A 13540-nucleotide genomic window follows, 5' to 3' on the forward strand; every position below is an offset into this window, starting at 1 on the left:
TTCAAAACACCTGGAATAAACACATGTCCTCGTTTGAGGGACACGACAACACGTTAAAGTGAATTGTTGTCTTAGAGCTTCAGGGACATTGTGGAGCACAGAGGAGACCTGACCTGAGCTCTGTTGTGGGCTGTACACAGCAGACCTTGCCACTTGGTCTCAGGACCAGGGAACAGTCCCCACCTGTTTCCATTCCTGAGATGAAGATACAGGTAACAAGTTCTGACAGAGTTATCAAGCACATCATTGCTACTTCGTGTGTCTCTTGTGCCGGTGTTGTTGGTTTGGGAACAGAATGTTTATGCAAACACAATGTTCAACCTCAGTCCTAGACTGAGGAATTCAAGCCTCATTAGCGCCTTTCCTTTCCTGCTGGGAAGAGCTTTACAACTGGGCTGACAAATTGCTTATGTAGAAAAGGTATTTCTGCTTTTGTGGGTTACATTCTTAAGCCATTCTCTTCCTAAATAGCAAAAAGGCAAAATATTATAGTAAAAGAATAGCCTTTCTGAGCATTTAAATGAAAACTTGTCTTTTTTTCTGAATCAACTGATTCCTTTTTCTCCAGTAAATAAAATCGGCTGTCATTGGCTGTGCTTCTGGTGCTATGTAACTTTACTATAGCATCTCCTCTGGCTCCTCTTTTCAGTGTTTTCTTCTGAACTGTTCCATTGTATGGTCCCCATCAAAGTCATTAGTTCACAAGCAAACTTTTCACACTGCTGTTATGCATACAGTTGTATATCTCTGGTGAAAGTGAAATGGGCAGAACAAGGAACTATAGGATATTCCTGAATGCTGACATTTCAGTCTAAACAGTCCAGGTAGGAGCTATTGTTTTCTTCCCCATCACATTCGCTTTTGTCTACTTTTCATGCTGTGACTTCTGTTCAGTCCCTCATGTCTGAAATGGATGCTGGTGGGTATCACATGAAGTGCAAAGTGACTTCTTCCCACCTGCTGAGTTACAGACTGAATTGAAAAATTCAAAATTCAAGCATATTCCCCAGTTATACGTTTTTCTATTCAGAAAGAAAGATGATTTATTGGAAGTTCATGTATGAGAAGTGAAGGTGAAAGTAATGCTACAAAAATCAGTTCATAACTGAAGATAAATAGTTTCTTTCTGCCTTCATTTTGAAATCTTGAGCATATGTGTGTTTGCATAGAAAAAGAGTCATTTTGAGTCAGGGTTCTTCTAAGCCAGCAGTGACCTGCTTGAACTACGAGAAGGGCAACCATATGCAATATTTCCCCTTAGTGCTCTTTCAGTTTCCAACTCTTTGCAGCTCAGAATATGCCTGTTTGGTAACCTGGAGTGAGTCTCTGTTTCAGGTACTTGTCCATTGCACCCCTGAACCTGTGTAAGCCCTTTGCACCCACAACACCTTTGGCAGCAAGTTCCACAACTCAGCCTCCTCTTGCTTGAAGAACTCTTGCTTTGAACTTGACTCCTACACATCTTGTTTCATTCTCTGTTGCTATTGGAAGAGATGAAGGAGAGATGAAAAAAATCATTCTCTGTTGTCTCTTTGCTATTTAAGATTCAAGAAGTATGATTGAAGTATGCATTGATTACACAGGGTGGATATTTTCTGCTAATTCCTTATCCTTTTCTAGTAATTCAGTGTTGATGTGCTGCTTTGACTGCTACTGAACAGGAACGGTTTCATGGAATTATCCATCATAACACCAAGGTCTCTGTCCTGAATAGTAACTGATTTTTCGTCATATTTATCTACCTTGATCATTACTTGCTGTTTTATTGCTACTTGATTTCATAAAGTCCTTCTGGAATTCCACACGATGCCACATAACTATCATTACAATTACATTTACTATCATCTCAGTTCTTAGCTGTTTGCAAGGTCATTTATGAATACGGTAAAATAACAGAAGTCTCAGCACAGATCCCTGGAGAACTCTACTGATAACTTACCTCCACTGCAGGTACTCACAGTTTACTCCTGCTTTCTCTTTTTTCACTGTCAATGTAAGGACTTTCACTCTTAATCTTACAGCCATTTAAGGCTGCTTAATTTCCTTAAATCTTTTGGTTAGGGACTCTGACAAAAGATTTTTGGAAATTCAGGTACCTCGTGTCTGTCAGGTCACACTCATCCACATGGTTTTGATCCCTTTAGACAACTTCAAGATAAGATTTCACTGCCTTATGGCTTCAAAGCCATACAGACTTCTTCACAATAAATAATATTTACCCAATTGCCTTTAATTTTATCCTTAAATATCCTTATATTATAGTTCCTGTAGTCCCCCCTACCTCTCTGGAAACCTCTGATTTTAAACTGATCTCACATTCCTCAGGAGGAAGGTGGTTCTCAGTGAGTACTTTTTTGGACAGATTCTGTGCTGAAAATAAAGATTTTTTTTTACTGTAAACAGAGAAGGGTTCCAGCATAGGAATCTTCATAATTTCCTTCGTAAGCACCAGTGGAAAGAATTTTATTTTTTTTTATCTCTGCAATAGCCGTGCCCTTTCTGAGAGCGCCTTTTAGATCCTTTCCATCATTTGGCACGGTCCCCTCTCTGATAGGCGTCTTGCTCCTGTTATGCTTGGAGGAAATATCTTAAAGTGGAGTAAATGAACACATAAGAGAAATGAAACTGTGGAAACTTCGGAGGGTGCTATGCATTCATATATTTCTTTTAATTTTTCAATGTTTTGTGATAAGGATCATCTATTGCAATTTTACACTTTGTGTCAAGTGATAAAAGGGAACGTCCAGAGAAATGGTCCCTTTCAAATCAGGGACAAGGAACTTTGTAAAAATAAGGAAAATAGTATCATTACATTGCTCCGTCTCTTGTAATCATTTTTTGTGGAACTTCTCAATAGATACTTCCTTCTCTTCTGACTAAATTAACTCTAGAATTAAAGTATGTCTGTATCTTTCTGGTTTCTCATTCATTTTATGTCTTTCAGAAACAATATCTAATAAAATTTAATCCAAAATTCTAGCACTTAAGTCAGTAGTTTCACCGTTTGTCTGCGCGTGGTCACTATCTGACATAAAAGTTTTTTTCCAGTTGATGTCTTCCCAGAAGTCTTATGTTTTTATATGTATAATTTTTCATATAAAAATATTTTAATACAGTGTAGACTTCTTAGATGGTTTTCCCAAGAAACCATTGCTAGGAGGATTTTATGGACCCTTTCAGTGTTAAACAATTGAAAATGCTTCCTTCTTCTGCTGTGCTTCTTATTCACTCTCAACCCCACATATTTTCTACATTGTAATGACAGCCGGTGAAAGGCCTTCTTTCGCTGGTTTTTACTGGCAGTTGAGCCATCTGCTTTAATCTTAAATCTGCTCCAACAGCTGGGGGAAGGAGCCTGAGATCCGTTACAGTGTAGGATCGTTAGGGAGGTGTGTTACATCAGAAGTTGTATTCCATCAGTTTATCAGCATCTTATATAAATTCTCTCTCATGGTTGATACAGCATCTAGAAGCTTAACGGGAGTCTTTTGGGTTTGTAATTTGTCTTATTTTTCTATCAGTCCTCTGTAACGGAAATGGTGAAAGTAGATTTCTCATAGTCGAAAGCCTGATTTTATTTAGAAGTTTTATTATCAGTCACCATTTCCGCAGAATAATGGAATGAGAAAATATACCTTTTAGGATCGATATGCTATGTGAGTCTGTGCTTCTAGATGAGAAGCAGTGTTCTCTCAAAACTGGAAAAACTAGTTGATCCTTGGACATTTACATCCCTTTTCTTCAAGTGAATGTAATCTTCCCCTTTTCTGAGGCTCGTTGGGCAATGCTGAGAATAGAACTTTTTCACTAGGTCTTTCAGTTTTATGTAGTGCCCTGTGCCAAGTGTCTTGCATCATCCAATTCGTCCTTCATTTTTGGAAGCTGATAATCTCCAAGGTGTATGGAGCACAGAGGAAGGTAAACCTTATTTAATTTAAATAACACAGCCAGGAGAAGCCGTATTCTCCTTGTTAAGTGGTTCTCTTATGAACATCACACTCCCAAACCTCTCATGTGAGGCCTCTCTAAATAGTTAAGTTTGAGGATTTTTTCATTAATGTTGTTCAGTTAGTGACAGAGCTTTCTATACATTACTGTTGTAAATAGCCACAAGAAAGATACCGTCAGAGTTCTCCTGAGTTCGAAGCTAGAAGCAAAGTTCTTCACCCTGTTGCAGGTACAAAGTGAAGCCATGTTGACCTCACCATTGGTTTAAGGAAGGACACTGTCCTGTGTTGGAAAGTGCTAATAACTATAATAATGTTATAATAAAGGATCTCCTCACTACAATATTATCAGAGGCGTATTTTTCAACATATCAAAACAAATCTGCTTCTGAAAAGCCTCAGAGAAATTGTAAATAGAAAATTAATCACAATTCACACATTATTAAGAAATATTAGAACAAAGTTCTGCATATTTAAGGTGATGCTTGCCATCTTAGGCAATGAAGGAACAGCTAATGCAGTTACGTACTCTCACCTTCCCTAAACATTATACATTGCTTTGTCATTAATTTCAACTGATTAATGCCTGTAAGTACCCGTATACTTTGGGCAAAGTGATATTATATTAGTACATGCTTAGCTTTTCAGCAGAAGGGCATTAATGAATCCACCTAAAATACAACTGCATAAAAGATCATTAAAATTAACCTGATTTATCATCTTAATCTGTTTTAGTGGCCCAGAATTGGTCTTTTTCGTTCACTTGTGAAAAAGAGGGTATGACCTGCAAGCAGATGCAGGATCAGCCTGAGAAATGCATACAGCAGAAGGCTCTATTGTGCCATTTTTTTTGTCAGAATGTTTGAAGAATAGTTAATATAAACAACAAAATGCTCGGTCTTCAAGTGCCTGCTGGTTAAGGCTATGTTTAAATGCCACGTGATAATTTGCTCTCTTCATTTTCTGTTGATAAAAAGACGTCTGCTCTGCCTGCTTCTAAGCTGATAATGTAAATCATTGTTTTTCTTAGACTTATCAAACGTAAACCATGGACTCTGCAAAAGCCTTAATTAATACAACTGTGTTTTAAAGGAAAATTTGGGTATTAAAATCCTTGGGTATTGAAGTCCTATAAGTAGATAATAAAATCTCTACATCGAATTTCTAAACAACTTAATCACCAGTTCACTAAGAAACAGGTCAAACTTTTATCTTGCTGATTTGAAAATTGTCACTGTTCTTTCATTTTATTGTGCATCCTTATGAATTTAAAAACAAGTGCTCTTAGAAAGCACTGAAGTCTTCTAAAACAATTTGTTTCTAGGAGCCAAGATGACATTTAAGTTTTGTTTTTCCTACACCCTTGAAATGTAGTTTATTACATAAATGTCTTGAAGTAAGACCTTAGCTGAAATATTTTTCTTGTGTTTTGTTTTTCTTCACGATTTCTCATCTTTCTCTGGCAAATTCTTTTGGTCAGCCCTACTATTCTCATCTACGAGAGTGGGTGTACATGTTAGAATATCAGTCTGTGCATTCCTCTTCTCATACTCTTTTTTTTTCTTCATGACAGGCCACAGTGATGGTCTGTGTTTTTAATGAGGAAGGCTTATTGAAAGGACTTCAAGCATTTATAAAATATGCAAATATGCAAAAAGCACTAGTATCAATGATGTTCCAGAGGAAAAAAGAAAAGGCAGTTAGTATTTTGCAAGGCTGTCTCAACAAAGCAGTCTTGCTTAAGGTAACTATTCGCTCTCTGAGAGGCCACTAGGAGAAGCTGTTTCCAAAGCTGGAAACCCAGTGTCCATCATATCTAATTCCCATTGGAACTAGAATACCTTTTTTATCACATGTGCCATAGCTGTTCACAAGCATCTTAATCCCACAATGCTTCAAGTGACGTCTGCAAATTATTACAGGTTTTAAGACCTCTAGACATCAAAATATTTCTAGAGGGTAGTCCAAGCCTTAAAGGGTTATATCAAGTGTGGAAAACCAGTTCATCCCTAGAGGAAATGTGTGACTTGATTTTTTCAATCCAAAACCAGTGGAAAAATCCAGCTTCCTTAGAGTAACTGCCATCAGGACAGCAACGCTGCAAGATTGTCACAGTAAAAGTTTCTTTAAAAATGCTGGTTTTGGTGTCATTATTTAAGTGTCTTATGGTCAAACAGCTACTTCCCACTTGAATTTACTAGCTCTACTTCATGAGGTATTTATTTCAAATCTCTTTTGATATTTAAGTCTGAGCGAATTAAACAATTTGAGATGTGACCAGAGACAACATTACATCTGTGCCAGTTAGACTGTGATCTAAGCAGACAAGACAGGCCAATCCAAATCCAATTGACAGAGATCTCAAAAAATGGAAAACTAATATAAGTGTGAGAGAGAGAAGGCTACTCAGGTTTTGAGTGTTCACTGTTTTACCTAGTTCTCTAATCCCAAAAGCAGTTGTGAAGAATAAGGAGGAAATGAATGTGGAGGAAAGGAAAATTCACTCTCCCTTCTTAAGAAGATAATGTTAAAAAGAAAAGTTAAAATGAAAACTCTCCTTAAGACAGTCCATCACTTTTCTGGGCTGAGTTCTTGAAAGAGAGATCCCAGGCTGCAATGAGAAAGCTGAAGACTGGTTTTGGATTGAAAAAATCAAGTTCAAAACACTATCCATGACATTTGGGATAGTGCGAAAGGCACATTTGTTGTTGTTTTCAGTTGTAAAATAGTTCTTGCGTAGTTTATGCGTGACCTAAACCTTTGAAAACTGCCCGAGTCTGATATTTGTGGCAGGCACAATAATTTTTAAATAAAAATAACCAGCTCAAAACAGTGCTATTTTGTTTTATTCTGTCTTTAAAGCAATTAAGTAAAAAGATCAAGAGGACAAAATGAGTGGGAATTTTGAAACTATTTATCTGTTTTTCTGTATCAGCTCATCTCAGAGTCACATTCTTTTTTGTGTGGATTCTTTTTTCTCAGTAGTAGACAGAAGTTCCCAAGAGTAGCAAAAAATGATCACCAGCACAATATGAGTTACGAAAATGCATTTTTATATTCTGCTTGTTGCAATAAGCCTAACAGGAAGGAAAAAAATAATGATTTAGTGTTTGTGCTGTTTTCTAAAAGCATGTTTTCAAGAGACAAGTTTTTCACTGCTATAGAGGGTACATTTTTCTAAACCCTTTTTGTGTAGTCTTTTTTTTTTCTTCTGGGACATTTGCTTCTATGCAAACATCCACTGAAAATATATTTAACAGTTATGAAAATTTTAGGTGTTGTCAGTGAGGTTCTTTATGGCAACAAACTCAGTGAAGTGACAGGTCCCCGGTACGTAGTGATCCTAGCCTTAGCGCAGGTTGACAGATATGACATCCTACTGGCTCACCTTTTTCACTTACTGTTATCTGGACCCCTAGGTCTTTTCTGTCATATATATGACATGCCTCAGCGAGGTTTAACATGACAGAACTATTTACTTTATCACTCCAGAGCACAATCTCTCCTGACAATGAAATCAGATGGTGCAATTTACTTAAATTTGAACCCATTCCATCTGTCAGAAGGCTGAGGTAAAGTATCCTGGCATCCATCAAAAGAGAGAAGATAAGTTATTTGCTCTTTCACATCAAATTTATACAACAGTATATTGATGTGCCTGGTTACTTATATCTCCACCATATCTGATTTTTATTGTTGTCTTCACAATAATTTAAGGAGTTCAAGCATTCTTTCCACCTTGACTTGACAGATCACAAATATAAGTGATTTAAGGGGTGAGAGAATTGTTTATGTCATGACCAGGTAGCAACTTATCACTTCTAGATTTACACATAGAGCAGAAAGTTGAACAAGTTAGCAAAAAGATGTTCATAGTATCCTAGAATGATTCTTAGAACGTTCATAGAATATTGTCTTTCTTTGTGTCATTTTACTACAATTTTCTCGGTTCTAGAAACACTGAGATAAAGTTTTGGAGGCTCTGGAGGAGGTACAGGGCAGATCGGCACTTAGTGTCTGGGTCATAAACTCAGGTGGGAAGCAGTAGCTGGTTTGTTACCCTGGAGCTGGAAGTTAAGAGAGTAACCAGAAGTTTTCAGATACTTCTTTTTAAAGTGTGCTCTATGTGGGGAAGTTGTGACTGCATGGCAAAAATACCATTTGGGAAATGTGTATTTAAATTTCTTTAATTTTGTTATTATTGTAATACAAGTGCATTAATAACAATGTTAGGCTAAGACTTTAGACTAAGTATGTGCTTAACATACTTAATGCAAGGCTTATTATTAATTACTGTGACTTAAATTTTATGTTTAAAAAAATGACAGTGCTTTTGGTTTTTAAAGACTTTTTTGTTGTTGTTGCATCCTTTATGCTATGTTTATATGAAAGTCTTGTTTACCTGATGCTATTTGTCAATATGGGATGGGGGATCAAAAATCTATGCAGACTTTAAGACGGGGGATTCCTGGGTGTTGCCTGTTCTGGCTTTTCTCACTGTAGTTTGCCTCCCACCTTTACTTTAAAACCATTTTCAGCCATATTGTGCCTCTAGGAGAATATCTGGAAGATTCAAGGAGTTGAAATTCAACAAGATCCGAGTAGGCCCGTCTGTTGTGCCAATAGTACCAATTTTCTTGAGAAAAGATATATAATATCTTCACGAATGATTTGGGAGAAATGTATGCTACCCTACGTTCATATTGGGATCAGGTAGAAACTTAGGACTTGAATTTAAAATTCAGCTCAAAAGTTAAACTGTTTGTCCAGTTGTGGGCTGTTCTTTAACATATTCACAAGTGACTGTTTATCCTTGAAGGCAATGGGAAAGGGGAATGGAGAGTTAGCACACACGTTAACTGAAAGCTTTGAAAATGAAGATCACTGTTCAAAGAGGAATCAGAGTGAAGATATATCAATAATTATTAAATATTTAATATTACAGGCCAGATGGAATTGGAACGGTATCTGTTGAAGAGAAAGAAAGGTTCGAGGAGATTAAGGACAGGCTTTCCTCCCTATTAGAAAACCAAATAAGTCATTTCAGGTGAGTGTATAATTTATTCAAATAATAACAAGGTTTTTCTGTAGAATTTTCTTATGGTTTTCAATTTTGGTCTTGAAAAAGTGGAATGAAAGTAAAATAGTCTACTGCAAAGAATTTTTGAATATATTAAATATGGATTAATCGATCTACATAAGTGATTGTGCTTAAAATTTATTTGTGTCATGTGAGTTGAATTTTTCTATGGTAGAAAAGATTGTGCAAGAATATAGGCCTGATTTTTGTTGATGCTTTTAAACTGTAAGCTTCTATAACTCTAACTAAGAAAAATTCAAAGGTTAGAAACTCTTCCTTGAGAGCAATTAAATGTGTCATTCAAAGATGAACGCCTCCATCCTTCAGAGGACTCTAAGGTTTCCCTTAAAATCCTACTCCATCAAGGCAGACAAACAATGTGCTGCCAGGTGAGGAGCAATTATTATATCTTTCTCTGAAGAAATGTTAGAAATAAAAAAAAAATAGGTGGAATATCTGGATTTAAACAAGGGTACTGGCATAATATTGGTAGAAGGAGGAATCAATAAGGCCCGTGAACCTGAATTTATAAAGCATATAGAGTCATAATGTAGGACATCCTGATAGAGAATTGGCATTAGACTTTTAAAGAAAACCTAGACTCAAGTAATGTAGAAGGATCACCTGTATCATTAATTAACACAGAACAACCTTGGCTGTGAGATTGCTTTCTTAAGAAAACATGGTATTAAAACCACTCCGTATTTCAATCCATCATCATTGTGATAACTGTGAAATGCCGAACATTTTGAAAAATACATTCAGCAGTAAAGACTGATGCAAAGCATGCACTGAGTTTCTCTGCTTTGGCCTTACTGTCCCTGAGTGCCATTCGTTCCTTGTCACCAGGCAGTCCCACCATCTCCCAAGCTGGCTTCCTGCTTCCACTGGTCTTTCTACTGTCAGTATGAGCATCTGTGCCATTTACATGTGCCTTGGAATATTTTGGAGACTTTCATGTCCTTGTTTGGATAGGTTTTATCATTTTTAAATGCCAGATTCTCTACAATAACCTCTGTCTTTCTCATGGAATCACACAGAGGGGGTTTTTTGTTTGTTTTTTTGACCACTTTTTTGTTTTAGTGTGGCATGCGTGTGACATGGGCTCCTACTTTTTTAATTTTCCCTCAGGCTGCTTGTAGATTTCTTGCTGTTTTGATTGCTCCTTTAAGGTTTTGGCTTTTGGTTTTCAAGTTCTTTGTTTTATCATACTTTCCATTCTTGAAATTGAATACATATGTCCTGAATGTACATCTACTGAACTTTTTTGGCCTGTTCTCTTTTGCTACATTATTAAATTTTATTGTTTTACGATCGCTACTACAGAGCACCTCTACTGCTCTGCACCTCTAAAACCGTGTCCTGTTCATGTTTGAGACCAAATCCAGAGTAGCATCTTTTCTTGTGGGTCCTAAATTTACTGTCCAAGGAAGCAATTCAAAACTGTGTCTCAAAATATTTTCATTATATCTCATCCTAATGAGACATCAATCAAGTGGACATGTGTAGTTGAAATCTCTTACTATTTGTCATCATTTTTTAACTCCTCTAATCTCACTTAACATTTCCTAATCACTCTCATCATTCTAATTAGGGGGTCAGTGGTACAGACTTTCAAGGATCAACAGCACTATTTTTTTTTTCTGTAATATGTTGGAACTTTTCTAAGCTTTGCCCACACTCTATGGCTTAGCATTGTGTACACTGGTCAGCTGTCGCTGTGGACAGTGTAACTGAAGAGCGTATTTCTCTTCCTGCCTTTTCAGAGATGCACTGAACATTGGCTATGTATGTCCACCGAGGTCACGCCCATCTGAAAAAGATGCTCTCCCATGACTGTCAGCTAACCCACAGCTTCCAGTTTTAATCCACCCCTATGGCCTTTTTAATTTTAATTTTCATTGTTATCAGCCTGGATCCATTGTGATTAAGATGCATTCTGGCGATCCCATGCCGGTGGCTCTTGTCTAATATGTTTCCCAATTCTTAAGGTACTTAACCTTTTCCTCTCTGTCATCTTACCTACCCACTGAGACTCCAGATGCCTGTCTGCCATCAAATGTGGAAGAGCAAATATTTCAGAGAAAGCTGACGTGAGGGTCTTGGACTTAACCTCTTGCCTGGCTGCGTGAATTTAATCTCTGGAGTGTTCCTCCTATACTTCTCCTATACTCTTATATTGTTCCTCCTGTACTTCTTGGATTCTGTATATCATTGGTACTAATGTAGACCACGAGTGCTGCTCCTTCTCTGTTCTCCCTTAGGTAACTTATATAAACGTCTCCTGAGGTCCACTACCTTTGTACCCAGTAAGCGGCCTACTGCTTGGTTCTCTTGAATGCCACAGACCCAATTGTCCATATCTCTAATAATTGGATTGAACACTCTCACCATCTATGTCTTAGTCCTTAAAGATCCCCTCAAACGTGGGAGCATCCTTGGCGCAGCTGAACAGTGAAATGGGCTGCCATGGGGGTTTTATCCAAAAGATTGAACTTTTCCTTGGCAGCAAGATGCTGCTTCCCTGCTCCTCAGCAGCACAGGGGCGGGACTGCTGAGTGTCCGTTTAGGTCTCTACTGTAACATTTCCTTTTCTTTAACTGCTTATCTCAAGAAAACAATCATTCTCTGCCAATAGCTCTTTGTACCAATTGCACAGGTAAGCTTGCTGCCCATGTTGTACTCATACCTATTGCCTCTGCAATAAACTCAGTAATCCCTGTTCTACTGTAGGACTTCTGTCTGCATCATGAACTTAAAACTGGTTGGTTTTGGAAGCTTTTTATGTTATTTACATTGCAGAACATACCTGGAAGGAAGTCTTTGATTTGAAATATTAAGTATTTAAAAAATGAGTGACATTTATTCAAAAACTACCATTAGAAGTTGATAGAAATGAACAGTGGGAAAGACAAGTCAAGGACTGTGGAAATATACTGCAAAGGGAGGAAGAGACAGAACACCTAAACACGTGCTCTGTTTTAAGATGACTTAATGCCTAAGTCATTAAATCTGCTTTGCTAATTTGTTAACCTGTCCCCAAAAATTTTTAGCACTACAGTAAGAAAGAAACAGAATGAAGCAAAGCAAATGCTGGAATTCTCACTGTGGGAAATCCTTTTTTGACCTCATTTACAGGGCTTTATTTTGGCTGACCAAAACGTATATCTCAAAAATTCACTGGTCTGAATCCTTTTCTCATTAGAAAAGATTTTACTATTGGAAAACATTAGAATATGAGGCTACCGTTCTCAGTGAGTAATAATAAGAAAAAAATAATCTCAGAAAATTAAAAAATCCTTTTTCCGATTGGGGATATCCAGGAAGATTTTATAGACAGGATTAAGAGAGGTTACAGTTGCCTGAGCATTATAGTCTCATAGGGCTGTTATATTGGATCACTCAGTAGACAAAAATGAAAAACAAAGCTATGAATGGGATCACTTTTTAATTTACATAATTTTAGAAGTATCAAAACAGAAGTGGGCATGGTTTCGGTTGTAACTGATAAAATTAAGATAACATAAAATGCTTTTCCAAGCTCTTTATAATATAATAGGAAAATTTATGGAATATCTGCAGGCATTTTTATTCCCATATATCTCTAGAAACTTAAATATCTGTCATTTTATCCTTATCTTAATCTGATATTAAAACAAGATATAATATAGACACTGCTACGTCACAGCTCCAGTAGCTGTCATGGCTACATGACAGATTGTACCTCTTTCCCAGAAGGTGGCAATTAGGCTCATCAGAGACCATTAAATATCCTTCATAGTTGAGAAAGTGGAAGTGATGCTTTTTGCCTTTCATATTTTTTCTCTGTTTAGGTCTGAGCTGCTGGTGGGCTTCTGCTGCTGTACTGTGTATATGCTCCATGGTAGACTACTGAAGAGGCCCTCCTGCTTTCATTAGTACTCTGCATATGGGAGTCTTCTGCTAACATAATTTAATGCCAATTGTGTACACTTACATCTCAAAGTAAATTCTTAACTTAGGTATAATAATTCTGATAACTTTCTTTTACTCTTTTTTCTTTTTTCTTTTTTTTTTTTTTTTGACTTTTTAAGATACTGTTTCCCTTTTGGACGTCCTGAAGGAGCATTAAAAGCCACACTTTCGTTACTTGAAAGGGTAAGTTTGAGAAAATATTTTAAATTCTGCTTGAGTACTAAGGCTGCATTTTTCTTTTGCCTTCAGGCTGCTGAAAGCAGACTTATGTCTTTGCAGGTATTAATTTACTGCTGGTTTTATTTGTTCACTGGGAGTTTTTTCCCTCAATGTTTTCCGCAGAGGCAAACAGCTGTTTTCTGTAGGACTTATTTATTGGACTTTTCACTTCAAGCCGCTGGAGTGACTCTCTGTTTCTTTATAATTTAATGATTACCCAGCATTACCTCTAAAGTAGTACAAGTCTACCCTACAGCCCCCCTTTCCTGCTTTCTATGGCTTCTGTGCTGATGATGTTGTCTATACTGATACATAACATTAAAAAGCTTCTATATAATCC

General features: G+C 37.0%; 1 protein-coding gene across 12 annotated transcripts in view; it reads left to right on the forward strand.

Annotated features, from left to right (window-relative positions):
- Positions 1-13540, forward strand: part of CADPS2 (calcium dependent secretion activator 2) — a 321334-nt gene that overhangs the window by 222093 nt on the left and 85701 nt on the right. For all 12 annotated transcript variants that reach the window (XR_012588637.1, XR_012588624.1, XM_074597183.1 and 9 more), the window contains exons 14-15: positions 8893-8994; positions 13101-13164. Coding sequence is in view for 10 of the 12 variants with exons in the window: in XM_074597183.1 (XP_074453284.1) it covers positions 8893-8994; positions 13101-13164 (166 nt within the window). In the remaining 2 variants the exon portion in view is untranslated. The remainder of the gene's footprint in view (positions 1-8892; positions 8995-13100; positions 13165-13540) is intronic.

This window comes from Larus michahellis, chromosome 1, assembly GCF_964199755.1.
Source record: "Larus michahellis chromosome 1, bLarMic1.1, whole genome shotgun sequence".
NCBI lineage: Eukaryota > Metazoa > Chordata > Aves > Charadriiformes > Laridae > Larus > Larus michahellis.